A 27,600-nucleotide genomic window follows, 5' to 3' on the forward strand; every position below is an offset into this window, starting at 1 on the left:
TGTGGTCTTAGATCATAGCAAATCTTGCTTCTGCTTTCTTAACTTCCATTTCCCCCTCAGGGATTACTCAGTGACAGGGTAGTGGCTGTCTGTGAAGGGGGCACTGGAATATTTCTGTCACAGCATGGTCACTCCACTTCCTTACCAGTGGATTATGAGAATGATATTCCAAGGCCATCATGGAAAAGTTCAATCTGCATACAGTCTTTTTAAATACAGTGCCAATTCACAGGAAATTTCCAGTCCTATGAGCTACAGTGTGACAAGCCTGCTCTCTTTTTCCTATTTGCTGAAGTTCCATAGCCCTATTTTTCCACTACAGGTAAAGGTTAACTTTTTAAAGAGATACTGTTTATTCAAGACACTTCTTATTTCCTCCTATTTAGGCTACGTAACTGCATGCTGAACTCTATTGTTGGAGAGCAATTATTTAGCAAATTATTTAGTAGATTTGAAGGACAGAGGCAATGACAGACAAGATGCAACTAGGAACCTCTTCTAAATATAAAAGGCAGAGTGAAGAATGGGATGAAAGGAGGTGGGAAAGGCGGGACAATGTAAGAAGTAGAAGAAAGCAGAAAAGACTGGGCAAAAACACATTCAGGAGTGAGGCCTGTAAGGAAAGACAAGTGTTGAGATTCAAGAGAGGAGATCACAGAAGTAATAATAGAATTTGAATGATCTTTAAGAGATCATTGAATCCCTTAATTGTACTTCAGAGGTAGAAATGAAGGATTACACCACAGATGCATCCATAACGAGTCTGACAACCAGCATCCCTGAAAACAAAGTTTGCTTGCAGGTGAAAGTACTGATTTCATCATGCTATCCACTTTGCTTTGCCAGATTGCTTATCAACGGGGGCCGAAGGCAACATACCAAAACATAAAAGAAACCTCCTTGGATATTTATTAGGACAAACCAGTCAGAAGGAAAGAGATGAGATGCCACACATCTGTGATTACATAAAACACATTAAAGAAGTTATTTCTCTTTGCTATTTAAAAGATTCATGTTTGATATTAGAAGTAAGAGAAAATTCTTAAAAGGTCAGAGACCTCCCCAAATGGGGGAAACAGAGAAACAGACTTTAACACTTACAGGTAAAAGCAGAGTAATGCAGATCAAAAATAAATCTGGGGAACAAATTAGCTGCGGCCCTCCAAATAAAAACTTGTCAAATAAAAACTTGTCAAACAGTACATAAGCTGGTCAAAATGTAAAATGAATGCTCTGAAGAAATAAAGTCACAAAGAATAATTGAAACTGGTTTTGCAACCAAGTTTACCATGGAGGTGCTTAGGGAGGCTGCTATACCAGAACTCTGCTTTACAAGGGACGTACTGAAAGATCCGACTCTCACAGAAATGTCAGCCAAAAAGGTAATGAACAAATCAACAAAACACACACAAGCAAATCATCAGGCCCAGATGATATTCACACCAGAGTTCTGGAGAAACTCAAGTGTGAGAAAGCTAAACTCTTAAATAGCTTGTAGCCTCCTGCTTAAAACACCTTGGTTCCAGAGAAGTGCCATGTCAATTAAAGAAAGGTCTGGGAGGATACAGGGAACTGTGGACCAGTAAATCTCATGTCCATACCTTACAAATTGGTAGAGACTGTTACAATACACCATAAATTTATAAACAGCCCAGAATTAGTGGACTTGTGTAAATACGATATATTGGGTAGGAGTCAAGCTTATGCTTCACAAATCTCTTATTTTCTTAAAGTACCAAAACCACATGGACAAGAAAGATTCAAATGACACACACTGCTCAACTTTCCTACAGGCATTTGGGAAGGTTTTTCACAGGCTTTTAAAAAACTGAATAACTGCAGCAGGAGAAAAGATCCATGAGTGGATAAATAGCAAGTCAAGATAAAAAAGAGATAGGAATGAATGATGAGTGCTATTAGGGTGAAGTCACCTGAGAACTACAAGAAGTGTGTATTTTGACCTGTGTTGTTCAACATATCATCTGTGAAAGTGAGCAAAAGAAGATGGCACAGTTTGCTAATGCAAACCACCTAGGGAAGGAAAAATGAGAAACAATTATGAGGAACTGCAGTTGGTTCTTACAGCCCTAGGAGACTTGGAGATAAAATACCAGGTGAAGAGTCAATATTGACAAATATGAAAGGGAGATATGTGAGGAAAAAGACTTAATTTTAGATACACAAAAAATACGGGCTCTGAAAAACAGATAGGAAGGAGATCTTGGTGCTAAAATGTCAGTGTAACCTTCAGTCATATGCAGAAAACCAAATCAGATGTTATTAGAACCGGAATAAAGAGTAAACCAGATAATATCACTACATCACCATATAAATACATGGTGAATGTATCATGAGTAACATGTAGTTCCCTGTCTCTGAAAGAATATGACAGAAATAGTAAAGGTATAAAGAAGCAGGACAAGGGTCATCAGAAACATGGAAAGGTTCTGTAGAAGGAAGGATTGAGCAGAGTAGGAAAAAAGCTGACAGAAGAGATGTGAATAGGTTCATAAAATCATAAAGGTTACATAAGGGATCAGTGGATTATTTATTTGCTGCTTCTTTTCATACAAGAGCTAGGGGATAACAACTGGAGCTAGCAGGAGGTAAGGAATGCAAAAAGCCAACAAAGCTTATTCTTCACACCACACATTATCTGTGCAATCCCTTGCCACAGAATTTTGTGATGTTATGACGTGGGTTCACAAAGCAAACAAACAGAAGGAAAGCTAGGTAGGGCTACTGAACAGAAATGTTCTGGATACAGAAATCCTTGAAGATGGTAGAACATGACAAGAAAATACGACTACATGCTCTGCCATGCTCTTCCACAGGCATCGGCTACTATCAATTGATAGAGACATGATACTGAGCTAAGTGAATATTGAGTTTGACCTAGTATGACCATTCTTTCTGTTGAACAGAGCAATTACAAATATTACGCAAAAGACAAGACCATGGACATCACCTACTATTTTCACTTAGCTGTTTATTTTGTAATTGATCAAGCAACAGTATTTATCTGGGCTATTAAACCTCAGCTACTTCCAAAACCACATATTTCTCTCTACTCTTCTCTCAAGCAAGGGAGGACATTTTTTTTTTGAGTCAGATCCTAACTGTAATTCCATGCTCTAATATAGATCTAGCAGCTTTGATAAAACGGAGTTCTCTAATGAAGCCAAATCAGACAGTTTATCATAGTATTTCTAGAACACCACCTAACCCTGGTTATCTAAGAACCACCTACATTAAATTCCTACAAAGCAGTTGTCTTCCAGCAAAGTGCTATTATATTCCACTTATACCAAGCCAACTCCTCCAATCTCTTCTGTACATTTCTCTTGTCAATATATGAGAGAATCCTTTTTTGCAGAAAGAATATTTACTATATATCGAAATGCGCATATGTACAGTTCACACATATACATAATGTCAATATAAAAACACAGAAAAAATAGTTGCCTAACAGATTTTATTTCTATGTACTTCCTATAGCATCTATACTCCTCATCTTTAAATAGTTGTTTTTCTTTTCCCACAGTCAAAGCTTTAATGAGAAGTGACCAGAAACAAATACCCAGGCTCCTCTGTCTTGGCTGAAATCCACATAATGCATGACAGCACTGAAGATCCCTGGCAGGCACCTGTCAGAAACTAACATACCATAACTTAAGAGTCAGACTTAATTATCCAAGGAGACATTTAAAGAAAAGTACATGAAAAATATGACTCAAGAAGTGCGACTATCACGTGTATGCACTGTACTCTGTAGTGTATGCACAGGAACCACGTAAAAGAACCCCCAATATCCTGGGAAAATTCTAATTAAAAGCTGTATTGATTCTATTATATCTTACAATCAGAATAATTTTGTTTTTAAGGTTTTCTGGTAAATCAACTGCAGAATGTGTTACAAGGACAAATGTAATCATTAAGCATTTTAACAAAACATAATTTTTTCTATTTGCCTTTCTACTTTTCATGTGTAATTCTGATCAGCTGACACTCCCACAGAAAATCAGAGTTTTGATTTAATGGTCTATAAAATCAAATTAGCTTCTTGGTAAGCTTCACACAGCTGGGTCACCACATCTCGCTATGGCTGTCAAAGCATGTTGGCCCTTTTGTGTTCTGAAAAAGAGCCCACCAGCGGCAACAAAATGTCAGTGTTACTCGATTTCAGCAAGAAGATCACTTTTGTTCAGTTTCTAATTTGATACAATCAAAACCCAAAGAATTAAACAGGCAACACAGTTTAGCACCTCACCTCTTAATTTGTACCTACCCTGTTGCTCTTCTCCCAAAAGGATCCTCTGAGCCTTGCAAACGCTCAGAGGCAAAGACACAAACACACAGGGAAGGATGATGTCCCTATGTTTTGTAGTTCTGATCCCTACGCTTGTTTTTCTAAAATTCTTAAATTTAAGGTAACATGCAACAGAGCCAGAGCCAGACAGCCAAGAAAAAGCTCTCTCAGAAGAGTATATGTGAATGCAAACAAGTTAGTTTTTGGAAATCCACTCTTTAAAGATGCCTAATGTGCATGAAAATCATGTAATACATGAAAATACAATTTGTTACTTTTACAAATAAGCAGGAAAAATACTGAAATACAAACCAAATAATAACAAATTATTTATTACCTTAATTACACCTATCTAGGAGAGAAGATTATTAAAAAGATCTAATGTTTGCATGTAAACTTTATAGTGAGAATCAATGTAGCATAGGTAGAAAACAAAAGTTTTAAGGAAATAGTGAAATCTGTTACTTTAAAAGAATGCAAAATGTAGTAATAGACAGTCTGCCTAAAAAGTGAAAGAATTTTGATTTGCTAATAAAAAACATGGATGAGTTGAAAAACTGCCTAATGTCAATATTAAAAAAAAAATGAAGGCAGTCAAAATGTACTGAAAGAACAGCAAGTTGTTGTTTGACATGTTACAATGGAGTTTGTCTAAACAGTAACACAGCAATTGTCTGCTTTTTTTCAAATATCCTTTTAGTAGACCAAAAAATGCATTTCCTCTCCTTACTAGGGAACATAAAAGATTAAAGCAACCATTTCAGCCAAACAGCAACTAGCACCTTCACACGATACACATCATCTGATTTGATGATACTTAAGGAAAAGGTATTGATGAGGCTGAAAATGCTACGGCCCAGTGCACCAGCCTGACACTTTCTAATCATAGCAGGCTTATGCTGAGCACAAACCAGGTAGCCAGCCGTGCTGGTGATACACATGTAGATCGCACAAGATCCATCTGCATACAATCTTAAACTGCACTTGACCTAATGGCAGAGCAACAGCAAACACACAGTTGAGAGCACTTAAGCCCTTTTAGGCTTTCACCCTTACAGAGCCTTGGGGAATATGTAAAATTAACACCACATTCAGCAGACACTGGTGAAAGGCCAGGGACAAGAATGTTATTCAGAAACCAGATTTATCATCCACCTTGAAAAAAAGAATATGAACCCTCAGAACAACTTTTTATTGTGATACCAGTTTTCCATCCTCCTGCTATTTTTAATGACAAGTAGGTGGATTTATGTAGGATAAAAGAGTAAACCGAGTCCTGACTTGCTCTCTCTGGAGTACAACCTAAGTCTACAGAGCAGCACTGGGTCAGACAGAAATTGGGCCAGAGTGCATCTAAGAACTGAACTTAATTTGTATAAACAAACAAGCTTTATTTACAGTATTCCTTCTTAAAATCCCAGGCTTTGAGTCTGCATGTTCTTTAAAGACTCCATTTATGTACACTTGAATGCCTATTTAAGCAAAAAACAAGAGAGCTTTCCCATGGAAACCGCACAGAGATGTTTTACTTCACACGTACACCACAAACAAGGGTGCTAACTTTCCATAATTTACCGTATTTTCTTAGGCTTGCTATTGTATTTTAGGACCAAATCTTTTAGAGGCTGCTTACGCAGGAGGCCACAGACATATAAATAAATGACCTAACAGAGGCAAAGCCTGAGATGTGAACTGACAGGAAACTGCATCTTGGCAGCTTTTAAGAAAATTTTAATGTTTTTGGTTTCCCTGTTTCTAGCTGGAGGAACAGGTTAAAATTTTTCGTTTAGTTGAGAAACAAGCAATTTGGAGGCATTTGGAATCATATTATTTAATCAGGACCTGATTCGTCCCTTAGAATTAAATCAAGCCAGAGGGCAATCCCTGGGCTAAGACAATAGCAAGCTTCAGTTACCAGATGCCATCTCTCAGAGAGGAATCTAAGCCAGCAGGCCCCAAAGGAGCCAGGTGATTTTAAAAACTGCTTAAGAGGACACAGAGAAAGAGAAACTCGATTTCACGGACTTTATCAGGCATAAATTTGTCCAATTACTTCAGCAAGAACATGAGCAGTTTTTCCTCCATGAATGAAGAAGTTCCTACTAAACTGATACTCTGATTTGAGAATCTGTCTTTTAGATTTAGATGATATGTGTCTAAGTATGAATGCATGCAATCTACTTCTATATGTATGCATTTTAGGGGAGCAATTTTGCTCCTACTTATACTTACTACTGATTGTCTCAAGGCTACAGCAAAGGGTTAAGTCCTAACTTCAAAAGAGATGCCTACCTCTGCTGGGGGCCATAAAGATAAGGGAGGATACCAAGACTTTCAAGTTTAGTCCCCAAGTTGAAGGAATTGGATGGGCTCACCTGTTTGAAAAAAAAACCCAAAACAAAACAACAAAAAACAACCCTGGGAAAAGGCTGGGCACAGAATCAAAGTCCCTTTGGCATGAACTTATGACAGCTCTGCCCATGAATAAGCAGGTTGTGTTGAGTAGCTGAAAACAGAGGCAGGGCTTGCCAAAATTGAGGGTGAAGGAATCTTTTAGTGACAGAATTTCAAACCTAGTGGTCCTTCTACGTTCTATAAAGCAACACAGTAAACATGCTTCATTCAATACATAACTGGAGAGCTATTGAATCCAGTTGGTGCAAGAGCAAGCAAAAGCTGTCCTTTATGGCATCTTAAGCTACAGTGAGGAAGATGGTGTAAACTGATCCCTCAACTGTCGGAGAATAAGGGCGGACAATTTGGTCAGTCACCAGAACATCAAGTGGGAGATCCTGTGGCCACAGAACAGTAGGGCCTGAAAGATAAACAGAGCTGTTTTGTCTCAAAGGATGCCAAGCATTTGGGAGACCATTTGGCTAAGAGGGAAAAAGACTACATATAAGCAAAACCTAATAGACAGTATTCAGAAACACAAACAAGTTGTCTTCGATTTATCCAGGGCTAAATTTACTTCAGCTGAGCAGAATTACATTGCTTCTAGAGGCTAAATCATGTGTCCTTCTTTTCTGGCTTTATTTGATGTTTTGATGTGGTGCTTGAACTAATATATTTAATTAGAACACTTTCCTATATATCTACATATATTTCCATATACTTGGTCCAAAGGTGGCTATGGTAAAAATAAAGTAAAATGAAAAATTATTTGGTTGTGTTGAAACACACTAAACTATTCTAAGAAGCTCTAGCAAATATTTTAAATGCTATTTACATAAGGTGCTCAATTGTGTTAAAAGCTTTCTTAAAATATGCTTACATGTATCATAACATCATACTTTTCTTGATACAGATTTATTTATGGTACCTACTCAGGAATCACTAGTTGTTCCTGCAAGCGAAGCGCTTTTAACTAGAGCAGCTTCTCTGTCTCTTTGCAGCTCTGTGATAGCTATTTCAGACATTGCAGCATGCCTTCTTCCCCCGCTTCTCATCATCTTTCTCATATTACATATCTAGTGTAAAACTTAAATGCAAAGGCTCAAACATAAGAGTGAATAACCTCACAAAACGTACATGTGATAGTAAGCGTACACATTTAGTGCTTTTTAAAAAAACTGGTATAATACTTCCAAATTTCAAGTGCAGGGCAGAGAAGTCCATTTGTATACACCCACTCATAAATGAACGCACTTAGCAAACAGCACATAGGTACTTCTAAACTTCCAGCTGCAAAAGAAATGCATTTTGTACTGTGGTCATAAAAAAAGCCAAAGTAATGCTTCCAGTTGTATATATAGATATTTCTTTTTTAAACAAAATACTCATTCTGCTAGAGAAAAGAAACAATTCCACAAAAAGAAAATCATATTTGATCAAGAAATGGCTGTCCTAGACAGTACAGACGTAAAATCAAGTAGTAAAAAAATTTCTATTACAATGCATCAAAATCCAAAATCAAATGATACTTGATGTTCTCCATAAAATTTAAATTACTATGAAATCTTCAAATGCTTCAGTCAATTATTGTTTGCTTCCATCATTTCCAAATTACAATCAGTCTCTGACCATGCCATTCATTTAATTTACTCAGCTTGAACTATTTTCATTCGACTCTTATTTATGCATCTTTGCTAATTTAATTTCATCTTCTGATTGTCATCCAAAACATTCACCTCAATATGCCTTGTTATTTATGCAGTTTGATGCCTTTACGTGCAGAACGACTGATAATCACCCTGCTTTTACACTTTCCAAAATCAAAATACTGCAGCGAGGCCATTGCCCATATTGTTCCATTCAGGTAGAATCTGTCTTGCTTCATTCTGTCAATACCAACCAGGGATAATGTCTAGTATACAAAAGGTGCACCACTGCCCATGGCAGCTTGCCCTTGCAACAAAACCACCCTGGGGAGGCTGTCCTGTCATCTCTAACTAAAGGGGATACTTGGGCTGAAGTGGTGTCTCCCCAGCCTGAAACAAGAGCTTGCAGAAAAACTGCAGAGGACGGAGTCAGAGATGCAGTTTCTAGCCAACAGAAAAAGCAGTAAAGACATATTCAGCCTTCCAAGTAACTTTCTCAAGTTCTGATAGGACCGCGTCCTACGCCGGTTTGGAGTTTTGCTCTACCTCCTCATGTCCTCCCGTGCCTTTTTACTACAGCTTAATTCCCTATCTTTCAGGTTTTTCTCCCTTGCTGTCTCCATCTCACATGCTTCCCTTCAGGGTCCCCTCAACACCCACGCAAACCCATGTTGTTACCTTGACTGACTGCTACCATGCAGATTACTCCTGCCAGGGGCTACCTTGTCTACCTAGAGTGGAAGTTCTGGAACAAAGATTGTCACTGCTCTGTGCCCATATGATGCCTGGCAGAAAGAGTCTTCTTTTAATCAGTCCTCTGGCACTAATGTAATAAGCATGACTAATGAAGTATCTGCCTATACTCATATACGGGAATGCTAGGACTAGATGAGAACAAAACCAGGTTCAGCTTTTGTGATGCTGGAAATGTACAGTTAAATCCATGAAATTTCCATTGACAGATGACCGTATAACAAATGGAATATTTAGTAGGAAACAGAAATCTGACTTACTTTGCTCTTTTGGCCATTTCATTGCCATCCCAGCGGGGGCTGTAAGGGTAATTCTTCTGGGCCTGGGAGTACAGCTGGCCACTGTTAGTGAAGTGGTAGACAGACTGAAATGTTAAGGTTGGTTGGTCTCGAGGAAAGTACAGGGGTAGGTCGACTGAAATAAAAGAAAAAAACAAGAAAAAAGAAAAAAAAAAGGGTCATAAAAATACATAATTGCATTCTTTTCTTTTTTTTTCTTTTTTTTTTTTTTTTTTTACTGGGAATATATAATTTCTTTCTACTGATTTAATGGTGAGAGAAAAGGAGAAATTGATGATTACTCCTAAAATATACTTCTGTGTTTCTTGTAAGTAATGATTCCAACATATTGCTATATGGGATGCTTTGCTTTATCAAGACATTTTTGTAAAGTACATAATTAAAAAAAATGTTTAGATCATGTATTCCTGTGTTAATCATAATGTTTACACCATGATTATTTTGTTGATAGAAAAAATAAGTTATTTTCCTTTATAGTGAAATTTTCTATTTCAAAAATTCACACAATACATTATGTTTATGCTTTCCATTCAAGAAACAAATTTCCCTTTATCTGCTTTAGACAACTAATTTTAGTGCCCCTATAGACATCAAAACCATGATCATTCTCATTTTACAGCTGACTGAGGCTTAAAGTGGTTAAATGATTTGATAAAGGATGTAGAAAGATTCAGTCACATGTGTTGGAAAAGATCTCAACTTGTCATCTGCTAGACAAAAAAAACCTCACAAAACCAAAAACACACTGCAAAGTCATTAATACCTAAAATATCTCACTAAAAATAAAAATCAGAACCATTTACTTCCTTTTCCTTATCACTGTCTCATGATCAGCTAGGTCTGACAGAACAATAAAATAGTCTACAAGAGTTAATAAAATGGTCAGAAACTGTTTTTTAACAACTTTTTAATTCCTAGACTCATAGTTTAGATTTTGTTGGTCTACTTTTAATTTCAGGGGGCTTCAGAAATCTGTAGTTGAGTTATGTCAAAAGACTCGAATTATTTACATTAAATGTCTAATCTAACACCAAAGTTAACAGAATGTGTATCTCTTTTAAAGGTACAGACTTCATTTACAAAGCACCTATGACTGTATTTTTTGTTAACCTCCAAATCACAGCTCTTTAATTCTGTACAATGAAAGAACACTGAAATGGAACAGTAACTTCCTGTAAATCTTAAATAGTTTTTCCTATTGGTGTAGCAATAAGTGAAATAAATGAATAAGATTGTAATTCTTTCATATAAGCCTGGGTTCTCAGTACTCTCTGTCACTTCAAAGTCCTTTTTCAAGAGAAGGAAAGACTCCTAAGTTAATAAACAGATTATAATAGCTGTAGTAGGAATCAAAGCAGGTGGCAAAATCAGTAGAAACAGAATTTGAAAAAAGCGAAAGGAATATTACAGGACTAAACCCATCCTCAGGTGCAAGAGGATCTCCCCTCCAGTACGCTTTGTAATGCACTGTATTTTCTACATTTAAATACTTCATGGAGCAGAGATTCCATCACTGCCTTTGAAATCTCTGCTTGTAGACTGAGGTATCAGTGTAAGACAGGTTTTATTATTCCAAATCCCATGCTATCAGCCTGCTAGTCCCTTCATTTTTCAGTTTTTCTAATCATGCCTGAATCCTTGGACGTCCATCAGCCACACCATAGCTCCCTTTTCCCTAAATTGCCATCCAAACTTTATGAGTAAAACCTTTTGTAGCTGCGAAGTACACAAAACTGAATGTGATATTCCTGCCGTAGTCTCAAAATACAACAAATCACTGTAGACGACAGCATTTCTCAGTTCATGACCCAGTGTCGGAGCTACACGTGATAACTCCCGGAGTCCTGGTGACTCAGCTCACACGGCAGCTTCCAGCAGATATTTAAGCAGTAATGACATGGGCAGAGTTCTGCTAATTTGAGGGCAGATCACTGCGGTAACAAAGGTTAGATTCAAAGATTGTTCTGTCAAATTCCTCTTTATAACATGATTATTAAATAACCATCCTGAAAAACATTGGTGTATTGAGGCCATTTATCAACAAGCACACCGTCTCCTCGCCTCGCAGACTGTACATGTGCCACAACCCCTGTAGGACTTCACCGTGGAAAAGAGTATGAAGCAAGGAGACAGGCTCTCTGTTTTAACATTATAAATATACTACTTCAGCTCTGAGTGCTTAAACTCTGTTCTTCTAGTGCATCTTTTTCCTTCTTAAGTACCAACTCCTTAAAGGAAAACTACTCTGTATACTTGTGTATTTTATCACCGTATGAAAGGAATAATGATCTTTAGAAAAACCACTTGAGTAATAGTTTAGTCTTTAACTCTTTACTTGAGAATTTCTAACTTTCATTAACTTTCCTTGAAAACCTCTGTCTACATAATGGGGGCAAGCAGCAGTTTTCTTCCTGTTACCTAAAACTAAAGGTTTGCACTTAAGAGAAAGTATCCAGCACTAGAAACACTGTTTAAATGGATAATCAAGATATTGCTTTCACTACAGAGGCACTTCCATTTGTTATGAGAAGCCTTTCTATTATAAAAATACTCTTCCAACAAAGGTACCACCAAAACATAACAGAAAACATTTTCTTCTCTTAACTAAAACCTGTATAGGATTTTTCAGGAATTACTTACATTATAAACTGTTAAATCAGATAATCAAATTAGATTTAAAATTGTGCATCCCACATCTGGACAGTATCACTCTGAACTGCAAGTAGAGTTTTGAAAAATCTGACTTGCCTTTGATTTCTAACACTACCCTTCACCTAAAATCACCCAACTCCCATTTTTCTAACCCAAGTGTTTCCTCAATACAAGGTGTGAGAGGAGTCCAGACCAAGTAAAAAAACCTGTCCCTAATTCTGGAACACAACCACACCTAAAAGACCAGTAAACAGGAAATAGCCTTGAGTTGTAAAGTGTTATACATATCTCAAGGTAGCCAGCTATTATTTCAGCAGTAGGAAGGGAAGGCAAGAACTCACTTCCGTCACAGTGGATGCCCGTCCACTGACTCTGAGTGCACAGAACGCTTGGATTTGAGGTGAAACATTTCATTGTACGTGAAAAATAAGCAAATACCACTGGTAATCAACTTTAGCGAGGTGCTTTGATGATAAAAGGTCAAATTCTGCTCATAGTCACATAGGATGCTAATCCTTCTTTTTACCTGGTCGTATAGGCAATCTGACTCAATCTGTGCATTAATAAAACATCAGATCTGCCTTTATATGATATGTAAAGTGGCAAAGGTGTTATCATAATTACATCCCAGACAACATTTACACTTTGTTATGAAAAATGCATCATAGTTAAAAACAACGCACTGCTTTTGTAAATCAACACCTGAACTAGGCAAACTATAAAAGCCCGCTTTGGTTTGGCATGCTAGTTGACTAAGAACTACAAAAACGTATTCACATTGAATACAAGTACTATTTCCAAATAACAGCTGACTCACAAAGTACCCTGGTGATATGTCTGCAGAAAATAAGCAGATGACTCATGTCTGTAAATTCCTGAAAGTACCAATAGACCCCTTGCTTAGTCATCTTTTGCTTGGATGCTGGGTTCATGAGCTCTGTAAACTATAATGAGGGATCTAGCTCTTAGTAGGACTCTCTCTCCCTTTTTTCCTCTCTTCTAAACAGTGCAAATTATCTCCCTAAAAATAACTTCATCTACGTAAGTGAGTCACTTCAACTAGCAAGCTTATACAAGTCATGCAGTTAAGCACTAATATTTGGTTATGAAGGTAAAAATCTTGCTGTCAAACTCAGATTTAAGATGAAAATTATGTCAGAGGAAGTCCCATTTGCCCCTTCTCACACAGAAATAGAAACATTTTCCTTTGGAAAATTTAAACAATTAGCTCATTCAGGAAAGTAAAGCTTTCTAATTCAGTTCCATGCTGAAAGTAATTTAATCCTGATGATTTCTTACTTTGGCTTTCCTAAGCATCACACTGTTAATATAAGAGGAGCTCAAAGAAGCAGACGGGAGAAAGAAGCCAACACCATACTAAAACACTGCTTTCTCCTATGTTACAATTTACAGATCATTTTCTAAAAGTAAAGTTTTAGAAAGCCATAGTGTGGGGAAAATCATGTCTTTATGAAAGCTCTACATGAGCAGAATTTGGAAGGCTGTTTTGGGTAATTAAGCATTGAGTAAATTCTTCAGTGATTGAACCCTAATTTTCCCACACAGTTCATAGGAAAGCAAAAGAAAAACGACTTGCTTGTTGAGAATGAGTCATGTTGTAAAGAAACTTAATTACAGTTTATAAATAGTTGAAGTTGCTCTCTTTTTGAAACATAAGAAACTATCGAGAAGCAACACACAAATTTGCTTCTCTTGACTTAGTTAGCATTTAATGTGTACATATATTCAAACCATAGTTATCCTAAAGCCAAAATCCCAATTCATTAATAACTAAAAACCCTGCAATGAATCAGTAAGGTTTAATTTTTTATTTTCTTAAAGAACAACTATCTGAGATGAGGAACAGGTTATCTAATTTGTTAAGCTTATGTCAACAACTACAAAGTTGGTTTTAAATGTCTTATTAACTTTAAAATAACATCTTTGGCATCTAATTTTATAGCTTTTCAAACAAGGTTTGAAATGTGTAAGGGGTATCTCGGCAAAAGCATATACTGGTGCTGCTATGGGGTTTCTGAAAGAAAAATGTTCAGAAGAAAAAGGCAGGTTTACCACAGTGCTCTCCTCCCTGCCTTTGAGTATTGGAGAGAAGGCAAAACAAAACCATGCTTGAAATGCAAGCTGACCATACAAATATTTCAAAGTGTTTAGATGGTAATATTTAGAAAATTTTCCATGTGCTGTTCCCCTGTTCTAGAGAAAAGGTTTATCCATCCTTTGTATGGCACTGTATAAATCTAGGTATTTGTCTTCACAGAAGTCAACATTTACTCACTGAATGTTACACACCATTTGAATGCTTGGATGATAATATACTGGTTATCTTATTAACCTTCTGGATTCTTGATTCTGCTGCAGTTTATTGCACCTATAATTTGTTTCGCATTCATGAACATTGGCTGATCTGGATATTTTACTGCCGAGATTTCCACTTCCACAAGATTTCATTGCCTGCACAACCTTAATTTGTGAGTTGAGAGGCTATTTAGGGATTCCAGACTGGGAATGAAGGAACAAGGAAAGGATAGTCAGCTTGTCTACTAAAGCCAAGTGCCAGCCCATCGGACACAATTCTGAGTTGTAATAGCAGATAATACTTCATATAGCCAAACACAACCCTTCCAATGTTGGCTGCTGTACTAGGTACTTCAGAATCAGTGATTACTGGACATGTGAAAAGTTTTGTTTAAATTATTTCACCAGAAAAACAAAAAGGATACAGGAAAGATGTGCTAAACCCCAATCTCCAGAGAACATTGAACAATCTTATCCTGACACTATCTGTTCTCTTCCCAAAATCCCCTGACTCACTCCTTACTTATCATCCAACTTTGGCCAGAGACTCCCTCTGCATTCAAGTACTTCTGATGAAGTCAGTCATGGAAACAGGAAACACATATTCCAGGCTCCAGAACTGACTCTTATTAGTATATATTCATCATCTTTTTTGCTTGTTCTTTTTTTGGTTCACCAAATTTCACATTCTCTATGCCTTTACTTGCAACTGAGCTCACACTGCTGGGAAAAACAACTTGTGGATTTGAATGCACTGCCTCAGACTGATAAGTTCCTTGAACTCAGAGCTCTCCAGTTTTCATGATGTGTTAATGTGGATGAGATCCGTGTGGATTTACAATTCAACTCAGTGGTAACACAGATACCATATTATATAATGCTCTTACACACCTATCAAGATCTATTTTAAAAATAAATTTTCTTGTAGGTTTTCTGACATGACTTCTCCAATGAGAAAGCTATTCCAGACAGCCTGTATGATGGGTGAAAAATCTTCACCTAAGTTCAAGGGAAAACAGCTATCTTCACTTTTTACACAGAAACTCCAATACAGAAGGCCTTTCAGGACTCATATTGATCACTGTACTTGCTGAGAAAGCCGAACAGATTCAGCCACAAGCATTTTGGGGACTGTAGTGGCTAGCACAAATCACTGCAGGGCAGGATTTCAGGCTGTTTTGCATAGTGAATCTTTCCTCGACTCTTCTGTGCTAAAGGCCTTTAGCCTACATTCTACTGGCAAAAAATGAAAGGGTGAATTTGGCTCAAACACACAGAGAATTACAAAATGCCACAGCTATCCTGCTTTAGCATGTGATGATGTAGTCCTGCAAGAATGAGAGAGCAAGGATGACAAATAACATATCAATGGCATTAGTGTGGGACTTTAGGTTAACAGAGAACAGTCATAGCAATTTGACTTTGTTAAATATTATTATGGCTAACATCCCTTCTGGAGAAAAAACAGGTTATTTGCAGGAAGATGTTATTTTGAAATCAACATTTCAAAATTTCAAATGTGAAATGAAAAACTGTTTATGGAATTTTAGCTGAGACACTTATGGCACTTTGGGTGTGTTGGTAATCACAGCTGGTTTTGAAATAATTAACTCTGCCCTTGCTATGGGAAATATCCACCCCATTGGCAAAGTGAACACTTGTATAATAAATGAGTAAGATGACTTACATATAAGATACTTCCAAATAAATACTATGAAAATACATGTAAATACTATGAAAAAAAGAAACAACTTCTTTTTTTCTTAACTGCATCTGTTATGTATCAGCTGAATGTACAATACTACACAATGGAAAATAAACATTGAAATGTGACTATTATAACAGAAAAATGGCAATATTTGGAATTATGACAATTTATGTGAATAGATGAAATTCACAGCTCCTTGTTTTGTACTGGGAAATGGGTCTCGCAACAGAGCAACTCACTAAGGAGCCAGTCCTGTAACTGCATCTGTATAATGACTGAACCTCAACAACACAAGATCTTCTTGACCTTTGTCAGCAAGTACAGTATTCAAGAATGGGAAGGGAGCCCACTGAGATGTTTAAAAGATATGGTTATTAGAAGGTCATTAGTAAAAATTCAGCTGGGATAAGAAAGTAGAAAAATGGCTGAGGAACCTTTTCTTTAGCACATGTTTAACGCATTACACCCAGAACACGAGTTGGCTGACAGCAGTTATTCAAAGTGCTGGCAAATGCTCAGTTTTCAGTAACTTCAGTGATGTTCATTGTGACATTAAGGAATACTTAAAAGGAATCTAATTTTCCTTATTTTTTCCTTCTTCTTTTTTTAATTGGACAGGAATGACTTTCACTTATTGTCAGTCCAAGTTACATTTGAAACAAGAATTGGTTCTTTATTTCAAAATTTTTGCACCAACAGTATGTCCCTTTCCCCAATGTGTCTTATGACAACATCAGACCCATAGGAATGGCCAACTTCAAATTCTCAGATACAGAAGTGGTTACTTTTAATTCCAGCACTCTTAGACAGCCCTTAAATATTTCTGAAGAATGGAAACAATGAAATTTGATGGATTAAACTATTATGACATATGACAGAGAGTGGATTTGTTTACTTGTGGATTTCAATGAGACTAGAATAAATTTATCACTTAGTTTTCTTTGGTTTGTTAGTTGTTTTGTCCTTTTTTTTTTTTTTTTAAATATAAAGTATGTAATCCATTTTTATTTGAAGAGGACTGCATAACACTGCTGTATCTATTTTATGTTTCTCATTCCACTGATAATGGAAACTACAGTATAGTTTAGGCACCAGTGGCAACTAGATATATGATTACTATTGTTTTGATTTTCTTTCAACATAGGCAGATGATACGGTTGTAAAAATATCCCATGTCTTTATCATAACCTGTATCTTTCTTTTTAAGTACCCTATCCTTCATACAAAACCAGCGTTTTTTTAAAAAAGTGACAAAAATAGTTTAAATACCTCAAGTTACAGTCATGTGCTGCAGACTGAGTATCTAATTCTTTGTTTAGTCTTACAGAGGAACTAAGTATCAGATCTAATCAAGATATTATTCAAGCAGTTTCCAGCTATGTGGTCAAAGATCACGAAAAAGTGATGTAACTTAACCCCAAAACTGCCTTATAATGTCTTCTTGCTTTGAAGTGTTATCACCCACCTCAGTTATGTCATACTTTTTGGACTTTTACAGCAAGACTGGACTACTTCCTAAAAATATCTCATGGAATATCTCATAATCCTATATTGAGCCCAAAGAAATGGCATAATGGTCTCACATGTCTTTTTCTTCTCTAATTTCTGTAACCATTATTTTAATTTAGAGAAAGGCTTTTCATTTTTACCTCACTAGCTTCAGCTACTGACATCCATTTCACTTTATTTTTACCTCAAATTCTCAAAGATCTTTATTCCCTCCCCCTTCCGTTTTTATTTCCTTTTATTGTTTCTGCTGTAACAGTTTCTATAGTAACTTCTCTAAGTGCTGATGAGATTGATGCTACTAAAAGCTGCTGCTTCTCCATCTGAATTGTTTGAAGCTTATACTTTACATACAGTTGCAGTTGTTATGGGCATAAAAAGCAAGCTGTGCCCCTTTTTGGCACAGGCTGGTGACCATTGCATGTAACTGGTGGAAAAAAGGCAAAAAAATTTTCTCTGCTTTCCCAGTTAGGATGCACTGCTAAACACTGAGAAGTTTTATGTTACTTTCCAGCAGGACAGGAAGATTTCTAAAGCATGTTTTTACCTGAAAAGCAGCTGTGCAAAAACTGTCTTCTTTCACTGACACTTTATTAAGCTCATGAGGCTTGCAAGTAACTTATTTTTCCTGTTTTAAATGCTGCCTGGGATTTGAAAGGAAACTGATTTATTTCATTTTCATCTGTGATCATCATGACATTATCCTGCAGGTCAAGGGGACCTTTTGCTAACATAAAAGGACCCTTTGCTGACACATGCTATCCTGTTCTTTCAAGTTCTGCTCCATGTGGGCTTCCAGCTTTCAAATCACTACACAGTGTAATCTTGCCTGACTCAACTAGCCAACTAAGCCACTCCAGATACTTTTAAAGCTAAACTCAAATCTACTCTTCCCACTCCTGAACATTACAATTTATCACTTTCATCCTTGAAGTCACCCTTCACAGTTCTAAAGGCTTATCCTTCTATCACTTTTTCATCACCTAAAGAACTAGTTTGTGGAACATATTATTTGAAGCCACGCTTTCTAATCTACCAGCCATTTTTGGTGCTCTCTTGTGAATGCTCCATTTAAGGATGAAGCAAGACAAGTAGCAAGATCACAGCCCTAAGCTTCAGGAAGCAGACTTTGGGCTGTTAAGGAATCTTTCTCCTCCCATGGAAGAATCCTATGGGGTAATGGTCCTGGAGGGAAGAGGGGTCCATCATCACCTCCTCCAAGCTCAAGAATGGGCCATCCTAATGAGCAGAAAGTCAAGCAATAGTAACAGGAGGCCTACACGGGTGAACAAGATGCTCCTGATGAAGCTCAAACATAAAGAGGAAGCACATGAGATATGGATACTCTCTGAACATGCAGAGACCCGGTTGGGAATGTCAAAGCTTGGAGTTGAATCTAGCAAGGGGAGTTAAGGACAACATGATAGGCTGCTACAAGAACAGCAACAGCAAAAGGAAGACCAGGGAAAATGTGGGACCTGCTGCTGAATGGGGCAAGGGAACTGGTGACAGAAGAGATAAAAAAACAATTTAAGCACTCCCTCCTTCCCTCATTTAGACATTTAAGCATCTTTTTGATCAGTTCCATCTCTAAACCAAGGTGTACTTATTATTATTATTCAAAAGTAAATTATATTTATCTATTTCATAAAAGGCATGCAGGAGTTGCCTTTGTATGCTATTGCTGTGTTACGTATGAATTCTTAGAAAAAGTTTACTTTGATGACAAAGCAATTATCATTGAGGAGAAAGAGGAAGAAGATAGGGAAGAAAGATTAAGAAAATTTTTCTTTCCTGATGCAGGTCTTATTACTAGAAATGTCGTAACTCTTAATAATCATGTGTCATTCTGTATGACCCTGTTTTTTTCCTGAAAGCATTGCTTGGCACTGAACCCAAGACTGATCCCTATGAAACCCATGCTCATCATCTGCTTTCCAAACTGAAAGCAAAATATTTGCTTTCTACTTGCTACTATGAGCAATTTTCAACTTGCTGTATCTCACACCTTTAATATAGTTCTCACCTTAGAGAAAAACTACCTGTGAATGCCATATGAGATGTCAAAATGTGCAGACACAAGGCAGAGTAAGAAGCAAAAGTACCATGATCTGTACTCAAGTCCCAGTTCTGTCAGTGACTCTTTGTGACCTAATTGCTTTTTTTCAAAAATTGAGCAGATAAAATAGGATTATATCACTTCCCTATCTCAGGTATCTTTTCTGAGAATTTATTAGTTATCTGCCATACACTTGGGCACACAGTAGTAGTACTCTAAATATATCTATTAGATACAAAAAAGCAATAGTTCTCTTTTCTGAAAAGTACAATTTTATAAGTTATTACAAAACCCTTCAGTCCATTTGTTAAAGTGCTCATAGCTCCTGGAAGAACATCAATTAATGTCCACAGCAATATACTACAGTTTGAAAGGTATGGCAAATATATGTGTTCCTCAGAAATTAAAAAGGCAATATCCACACCAAAGTGACACTTAAAAATACTTTGCCAGTCCACGCACATAAGGTCATCATAAAATATTTGTAAAACCTAATTCTTACCACAACAGTTGTTTCCTGTTTGTTGCTGTTCATATCAAGTTTTATGAACCACTTTGTGACCCTACTCCCTTTTTAGCAGAACTTAAAATATGAACCTAAAACTAGTTTATAGTGAGTGACATGATTATAAAATGAACACAGAGAAACAGAAAAAGAGGAAAAGAAAACCTCTGTTTTCAGGTTCACTTCTATCTATTATGAATATCTAAATACAGAAAATCTCATTCAGCTCATGTACAAGTAAATACCCAGGGTGGAATCAAAGGAACACAATGTTTAATGTACTCTTAATAACAAAAATTAAATTACTGGCTTTCAATACAAATTTCAAACTAAATCTGGTTGGCATTGTGCCTTAGAAACAAAGGGCAAAAACATGCAACAGAGAAAATGATCAGTAAAAGATAAATTTCTTTTCCAAATGCTGTAATTCAGTCCTGGGATTAGACCCTTCCTATGCCTAGTTAAGTGCATAACTGTGCACCTGATCCACAGCACTGCAGTTTATCTGCAGCTTTCACTGACTTCAGTTAAGTGATATGCACCTCACTACACAGGAAATGTCAGAGAATGCTTTGTTTTGTGGTGATTAAAACAACATATAAAGTTTTGAAGAGACCCCCTCTACTCGGTATATTTTGCTGGAGGCAGAATGACCTGTGCTCAGGAACTTGTAAGACCAGATTCAAAGAAATATATGGTACCAGCTAAAAGCGTCGAGAGTCAGAGGAAAAGACCGCCCTGTGGAGGCATTTATCTGCTTGCTGAACAGTTAAAAAATTACTCCCAAGCATTAAATCCAAATGGCTTTTGACTTCTGCCAGCCAGTTTTACATCACTGGGGCTTTGTTAATCCCGTTTCTCATTTAAGAACAAAATGACATCCCTATACAATCTTTGCAGACTTCTTTGATCAGTGTTGAACTTCTCATACTGGACTGCTAAGACATTTATTTTATGCTTGACATTTCTGCTGAACCATCCTGCTTTCCTGACACTACCAGACATCACTATTTTCCTATAACTTGTTATTCACATTGTCATGTTCTCTCTTTTTTCCTTTTCTCTTAATTTTCAGAGAGTCATAAATTCCTGTTTTCATTTAAGGAACAATGAGAAGAATAAAAGCACTATGCAAGGAAGTCAAAACACCTCCTTAGATAAAAGCTCACAGAAGCAATGTAATGTACATATTCCACTCAACACTTGGTCCTTTTTCAGGAAACGACTGGGGCAGACAACAGTTTATTTTTCCATATCTTTTCTTGAAGAGGTTTCTCTTTCACAATCAGGCTAACTTCCATGAAGAAGTAGAGCCAATTCAATCTGAATTTCCTTCAAAGACTATTTTCCTGGAATTTTAAGTGCTAATTGTGATGACTGTCAGGTACTGATACTGATGAAGAAAAGCAACTCTTGAAGGCTGTCTTCTTTTCATCTTCCAAAAGGTATGTGAGCAAATCTTACATGACAGAAAAGTGAAAAAATGTGTCTCTGAAAACTACCAACCCCACCGAAATGGTTATTCATAGCACACAGGAGTCATTGAGCATATTCCAAACGCATTAAATATTGTATCAAACAACAAACACTAGCTGTTTCTCATATTTACATTTAACAAGATCTATAGATCCTATATAACAGAGAGGGCTCTACGGCCAGAATTATAGGTAGATAAAGGTTTATTGAAGTATTTATGGGAATGTTTACATGAAACAGTCTCATGTTCTGTGTTTCAAATTGCTCAGACAAACAAATATTTCTGAAACATTTTTATTATCTCAGTGACTGTGGAGTTATTATGGTAGGCATGTGATTTTTCAAATAGGAATCTGCAGAAGCGATTTCAAAAAGAACAATAAGTACAATCTTAGATGGAAGAAAATACTTTTTCCTTCTCACATAATCTCTCCTAATCCCAACTTGCAAACTCTAAGTGATCAGACACATGTTCAAGTAAAAAATCTTCCATTTAAGACTTTACCAAACCTCCTTGCTAGACATTTATTACCACAAAGTCTAACTTGTTTATTTAAACAGCTGCAGGAGGACTAGATGAAGGGGCTGATGAATGCTCATTAGCTCTGTTCTGTTGACTTTTCAGAGGTAGGGCAATCTCCTTTAAAGGGCAGGTAACATCTTAAACTACACAAGGTGCCTGAAAAATTAACATTTACCTAAATTCTAAGGATTATTGTTGCTCTACTGAATGATTCAAACAGTATCTGAAGCCTAATGAGTTATTTATGCTTGGGAAGGGAACTATAAAACAAACGACTTCAGCGTAATTTTGTTTATTTACAGTGAGTGGCCACACATTCCTCTTCCTCTGAACACTACTGGAATGAACTGCACTTTCTTTGCACAGTAGTGTAAACTTGTCTTCCCAGCTACCAATATTTTTCCCTAAAATGTCCTTTTTTTTTTTCCCCCCTCCTCCCAATCTTCATCTGACAAAAATGGCTACCAAAAATTCTTTGTGTCTTTATTTTCCAAGCTGCTTTCTGAGGCTGTGGACAGATGTGCTAATCCTGATCCAGAAGAGGCTTGTGTGAATGACTGCATTGGCACAAATTGTTCTGCTGACAAACGTGTTCAGATAGCAATATACAAACCAGAAAGCATCAGAAGCTGTCACTGATGACTTCCACCAAGAAACCCTGAATCCAGAAGCAGGTGTCCACCCAAAGCCTGATACTCATAGGTATAACCTCCCGTAACCCAGTTAATGCTCTAGGCTCCTTGTTTGCTTCTCACCCCTGTGTAAAAACCTCCTTCCTGACAAGATGCTGCTTATTTCTGATCTGTTTTCTGACAGAGGTAACCACATAACTGCACAGATAGGTAAGAAGATGGACAAAAAGCTACTTCAGTTTGTGATCCCACAGCACTCGTTAATTAAACTTTAGCTTTTACTTGACCAGCACTTTGGATCTCTTGGGTCACTAGTACTACCCAACACAGAAGCTGAAATTCTTTTGTTAGCCAAGGTCAGTTGGCAGCAAGCGTTCCCACTAACTTCACCTAAGTCTGAGATCCCATACAAACTTAATATACAAATTCTGGCAGCTTCCAACATTCTCCATCCCCTGAAATATTGTTCAATGAAACCAAACTTTTTTAGTTTAATATCTGACCTTTTCAAGATGTCTTAAACAAATAAGCAGTAACATAAGCAGTGTTTCATTTGGTATTGCAACTGGTCCAACTACTGTCAATCTCCTTTGTTCTGATAACCTAAAAATCTCATAAGATAAAAATTAATCTTTGAGAAGCCTATATACAGGTTGCTTTGGAGTCCTATTCTTGTGTCCATACCAATAACGATACTTAATTCTTAAATGTGCACTTATATTTGTACCCTTATATTTATATAGGGTACAAATACACACACTATATAGAGGAACAAGAATATGAAGAAATATCTGTCTCCGAAAACTAATGATAGCTGATTTATAAACAAGAAGAGAAATAAATCAGTAGTATATTGAAGTTCACTTACAAAGCTTCATACTGAAACTTACTCATAAACAGTATCAGTATCAAAAGCAATAAGCCTGATTAACCATTTCCTCTTCTATGTTGATTCATGAACTTCTCTGAATGTTATTTCTTCTGTCATATATTTGCAAGCAGTTGATCTATTTTTAGAACTAAACCACTAAAGCAACAATTCCTTTGACTGCTCTTTGATCTAATATAATAACTTCAGCAGCTACATTAATCTACTGATTAAGTTTGCAATTGGGTAGCTCTTCTGTGTTTTAAGGTAGAGTGGGTAGACTTTTCATTCTGTAACTACTGCACAAATCTTTTTTTCTTTCAGCAAGTGGAATTTTTCTGAAGTTACTGGGCTTTGGCAATTCAGAACTACTTTCTCATTTCCCTCCTCTTGTTTTTGTTTCAGTTTACTCCATAAAACTGTTCTAGGTAATTTCCCTTTACTTCTAATGTGTTTTGCTTCCTAGTTTCCAAACAAGTTTATAACTGAATGCAAATAGTTGCAAAAAAGCCCCCAAATTATTTTTGAAATCTCTGAATGCGTCTTTTAAAGGAATATAACTCACAATCTCAATTAAAGCTAAAATTAAGATGACAGTAAAATTTACTATGGTTCCTGCTGTATACTGACCTATTTATACTCCTCTGAATACTTTACATACTACAGTAAATATAAAGTAGAACAGTTTTAAACTTACGGCTATCTCTCCCAGACATTTTATTAGATGCCTGCTAAATATTCAACCATAATATACATAGTTATGTCAGTGGTTAAGAGATGAAAGCCTACATTACTTCACTCAGGAAATGAAGTGCAGGTTTTGGTCCTTTCATTGCAAGATCCTTCTGTGCATGGAACATAAATGTATTTGCAGTGGATTGTTCAACAAGCGGGTGATGCAACGGCTTACACAGCTAAGCCACTATATGATTTCTAAGGCCACAGGGTTAATACATAGTGATAAACTATTCAGTTATAATTGTAGCTTTTGTGCCAGTTAAATTGAGCACTGTGACTATTACCCAGTTTAAACCTTCTCTGTTACTTAACAGAAATTTGAATTTTGATTCCCCTGAAATCTGACTGCTTCAACACTTAAGTCATATTATCCCACAGCAAAAAACAAATCCACAAGAATTTTAACACTTACTAAATTAAGCCAAACATATTAAGAAGTAAGAAAGGTAGGAAATCTTCAAGAAGGTTGTACATAAAGAAGCATCATCTCATAGAAGGCAACAGCCCAGTGACCAATTCTCAGTTGGAGTTGAAGAGTAAGTAAAGATGCAATAATGACAATTTTTCAAAATAATATAAGCTTTATTTCTTTTTTTTTTCCACAACAGAAATCATACTAATATGGTGGAAGTTTTTCAATTTCAGGTTTCAGTTTTCTGGACATCTTATGGTTATTACTGTCTGGAAATCTTAGGTGAAAATCTTAGGTAAAAGGAAAGTGGTCAGTGAGACCATTTTTTATGTTCTCCAATACAACGCATGGTGAAGGACTCCTCTGAACAACGGCAATTCCCACTTCTTGCTTTAAAACCTCTGGGACAAATTTCTGTGATGTCATTAAGACATCATTAGTTTTCCACATGAAAAGCTAGCCCACAATCAAAAATGTTGCAATCTGAAATATTCCAGTGCTAGAGTGTTAACAAAGACTAATGTTGCACCTGCCCAGATTGCATTGTAATTATTTCAAACAAAGATGAGAAGTGTAACAATCAAAAATAAAGAGTAACATGACTGAATTTTCCCAGACCAAAATATCTTTGATATCGGTGAATTTCACCTTACCATTGGGAAAAACATAATTGCTACCTAAGTTAACATGGATAAGACAGTAAGAAAGCCACACTTAGTAATTTCAACATGAAGTATTTCCTATATATTTATTTAATTAAGAATATACTTTTAAAAGTAATACTATCTTGGTCTAAAAATTTCAAATGACAGCAAATCTAGCTGCATAGTGTAGCAAACTGTTAGACAGTTTTTCCTACATCGTTTCAGTGTAGAAATAACTTTTGGCTCCTAATGACAATATAGTATTATATCTCACTTAATATCTGTTCCTTACACTAAAGTGTCTTTACTATCACTATCAAGGCATTATTTCCTGACAATTACAGAAGATTTTAGGTATTCACAAGTTATGGGTAGCATTGTTCCTTATTATTCACACTTCTGAAAGGATGAGTTACAACTGTGAATTCAATCTTAAATCAAATTACCAGAAAACCTTCCCAGCATGTTTCTGGCATTCTGTAAAGCAGGCAGTCCACTATCAGTGTGGATCCTCTCCCCTTCTCCAAATACAATCAGGAATTTGTGTTTTCAAATTGTTATGGTTACATCAAAATACATTAAGCACTGGATAAAAACTGCTAAAACTTTTACATTGTTTCCTGTAAGTGTATTTTTTCCCTTCTGAACTTGTATCTTCAAGAGGATAGACATTTTTGCCTGAGGCAAAGTGTTACTCACTGTGAACAAGGAAGCAAAAATCTTTCCACATCAGCAACAGAGTAAGCTTTGTGAAGCCTTCTGCATCATATTCCACGACACCACTATCAACAAAAAAAAAAAAACAAACAAAAAAATGAATACAATTTTTACCTACCATTCATTCTAAAACTGAATTATAAATATGCAAATTCTGTAATTGCAGGGATTGAGTTTTCTGTTTGTTTCTTCAGAAACTTCCAGTATTTGCTTTATTTATGAACAGTTACAATCTTCTAGCTAAATGAAAATTAGCTTGAGCTTTTAATCTTAATAATCTTTTTATTTATGCTGTGGTATCGGAATCTCTTATCTGAAGAAAGACCATATCCAGTTTACATAAATACACTTTAGAATGAAAGGAGACCTGCTAATGCATCTGCAGTACTAAATTGATAAAAAACTGTACACACACAAATTCCCTGTATGTTACTCAGGTTAAGATAATTTATTAACTCTGTAGTAAGTGACAGGGTAAAATTGAAAATGCGCAGGCTGATAAGAGTTTAAATTTGAAAATTCAAAAGAGTATATGTAAAAAAAGCAAAGCATGAGAGCATACAAAAAGCTAAATATGGAAGACTTGTTCAGTACATGGATTAAAAGTTTCAACCATCAGGAGTCGGTGTTCTCTAAAAGTCTCGAGCACTATCAGGACTCATGAACCACTTTGCCAAGTGAAATAAAATCATAGGCACACCTGGGTCATTTCTATACTGTGGTTTTCTCAAAAGAAAAAGAAGTACCTTGTTCTCATAAGGACTGAGCTGGCATCAACTCTCTCTTCATAAGTCCAGTTCAAGTCATTGTTCTCTATCTGTAGTTGTATAAAATGTGGGTGCATGCTACAAGCCACCTGTCTTCCTACCCTCACTTGAGAGACCTGAGATCTGAAGGGCTCCTGAATATCCACGTCATTTTGCATCACCACTTGGAAGCAGAAACCCGCTCCTCACAATGAAGTAAAGCACTGCTGGTTGGGCAGTTGCTGTCACATTGGCTCCTGGACTCTCGCTCAGGTCAAGATTTAGGTCGGGAACTAAAGTGCCTACCCTGCACAGTGCCAAGGCACCCCTGATTAGTTGATTTGTGAAGCTAATGTGTCATCATGCCAGGGCATGGACCTTTTAACTGTAGGAATTCAACACAATCCAACAGCCCTTTCTCTTGAGAGACAAGATACTGCTCTCAGTGGTGGGAGCAGCTGGTTTCCCAGTCCTGCCTGGCTCCTGCAAGGCTTGGAACCATACCCACCTCCCCATCCTCCTCCCTCAGTCACTGCCTATTATTGAAAGACCCTTCCAGTCATTTATTCAGATATAAACACATTTATTTCCCATGGGGAGGAAATCCCTACTGATCTTCTCCCATAATCAGCTATTTTCTAGTCAAATCAGATTGGCAACTGGCATAGAAGTGAAGTAATGCTGAACTTCAATCCAG

The 27,600-nt window shown here is 36.6% G+C and overlaps 1 protein-coding gene across 2 annotated transcripts in view; it reads right to left on the reverse strand.

Annotated features, from left to right (window-relative positions):
- Positions 1-27,600, reverse strand: part of BABAM2 (BRISC and BRCA1 A complex member 2) — a 174,149-nt gene that overhangs the window by 12,841 nt on the left and 133,708 nt on the right. For both annotated transcript variants that reach the window (XM_042789267.1, XM_042789266.1), the window contains exons 10-11: positions 26,140-26,222; positions 9,363-9,516 (exon numbers count right to left, since the gene is read on the reverse strand). In XM_042789267.1, coding sequence (XP_042645201.1) covers positions 9,363-9,516; positions 26,140-26,222 — 237 coding nt within the window. The remainder of the gene's footprint in view (positions 1-9,362; positions 9,517-26,139; positions 26,223-27,600) is intronic.

This window comes from Tyto alba, unplaced genomic scaffold (assembly GCF_018691265.1).
Source record: "Tyto alba isolate M040663 unplaced genomic scaffold, T.alba_DEE_v4.0 Super-Scaffold_16, whole genome shotgun sequence".
Lineage (NCBI taxonomy): Eukaryota > Metazoa > Chordata > Aves > Strigiformes > Tytonidae > Tyto > Tyto alba.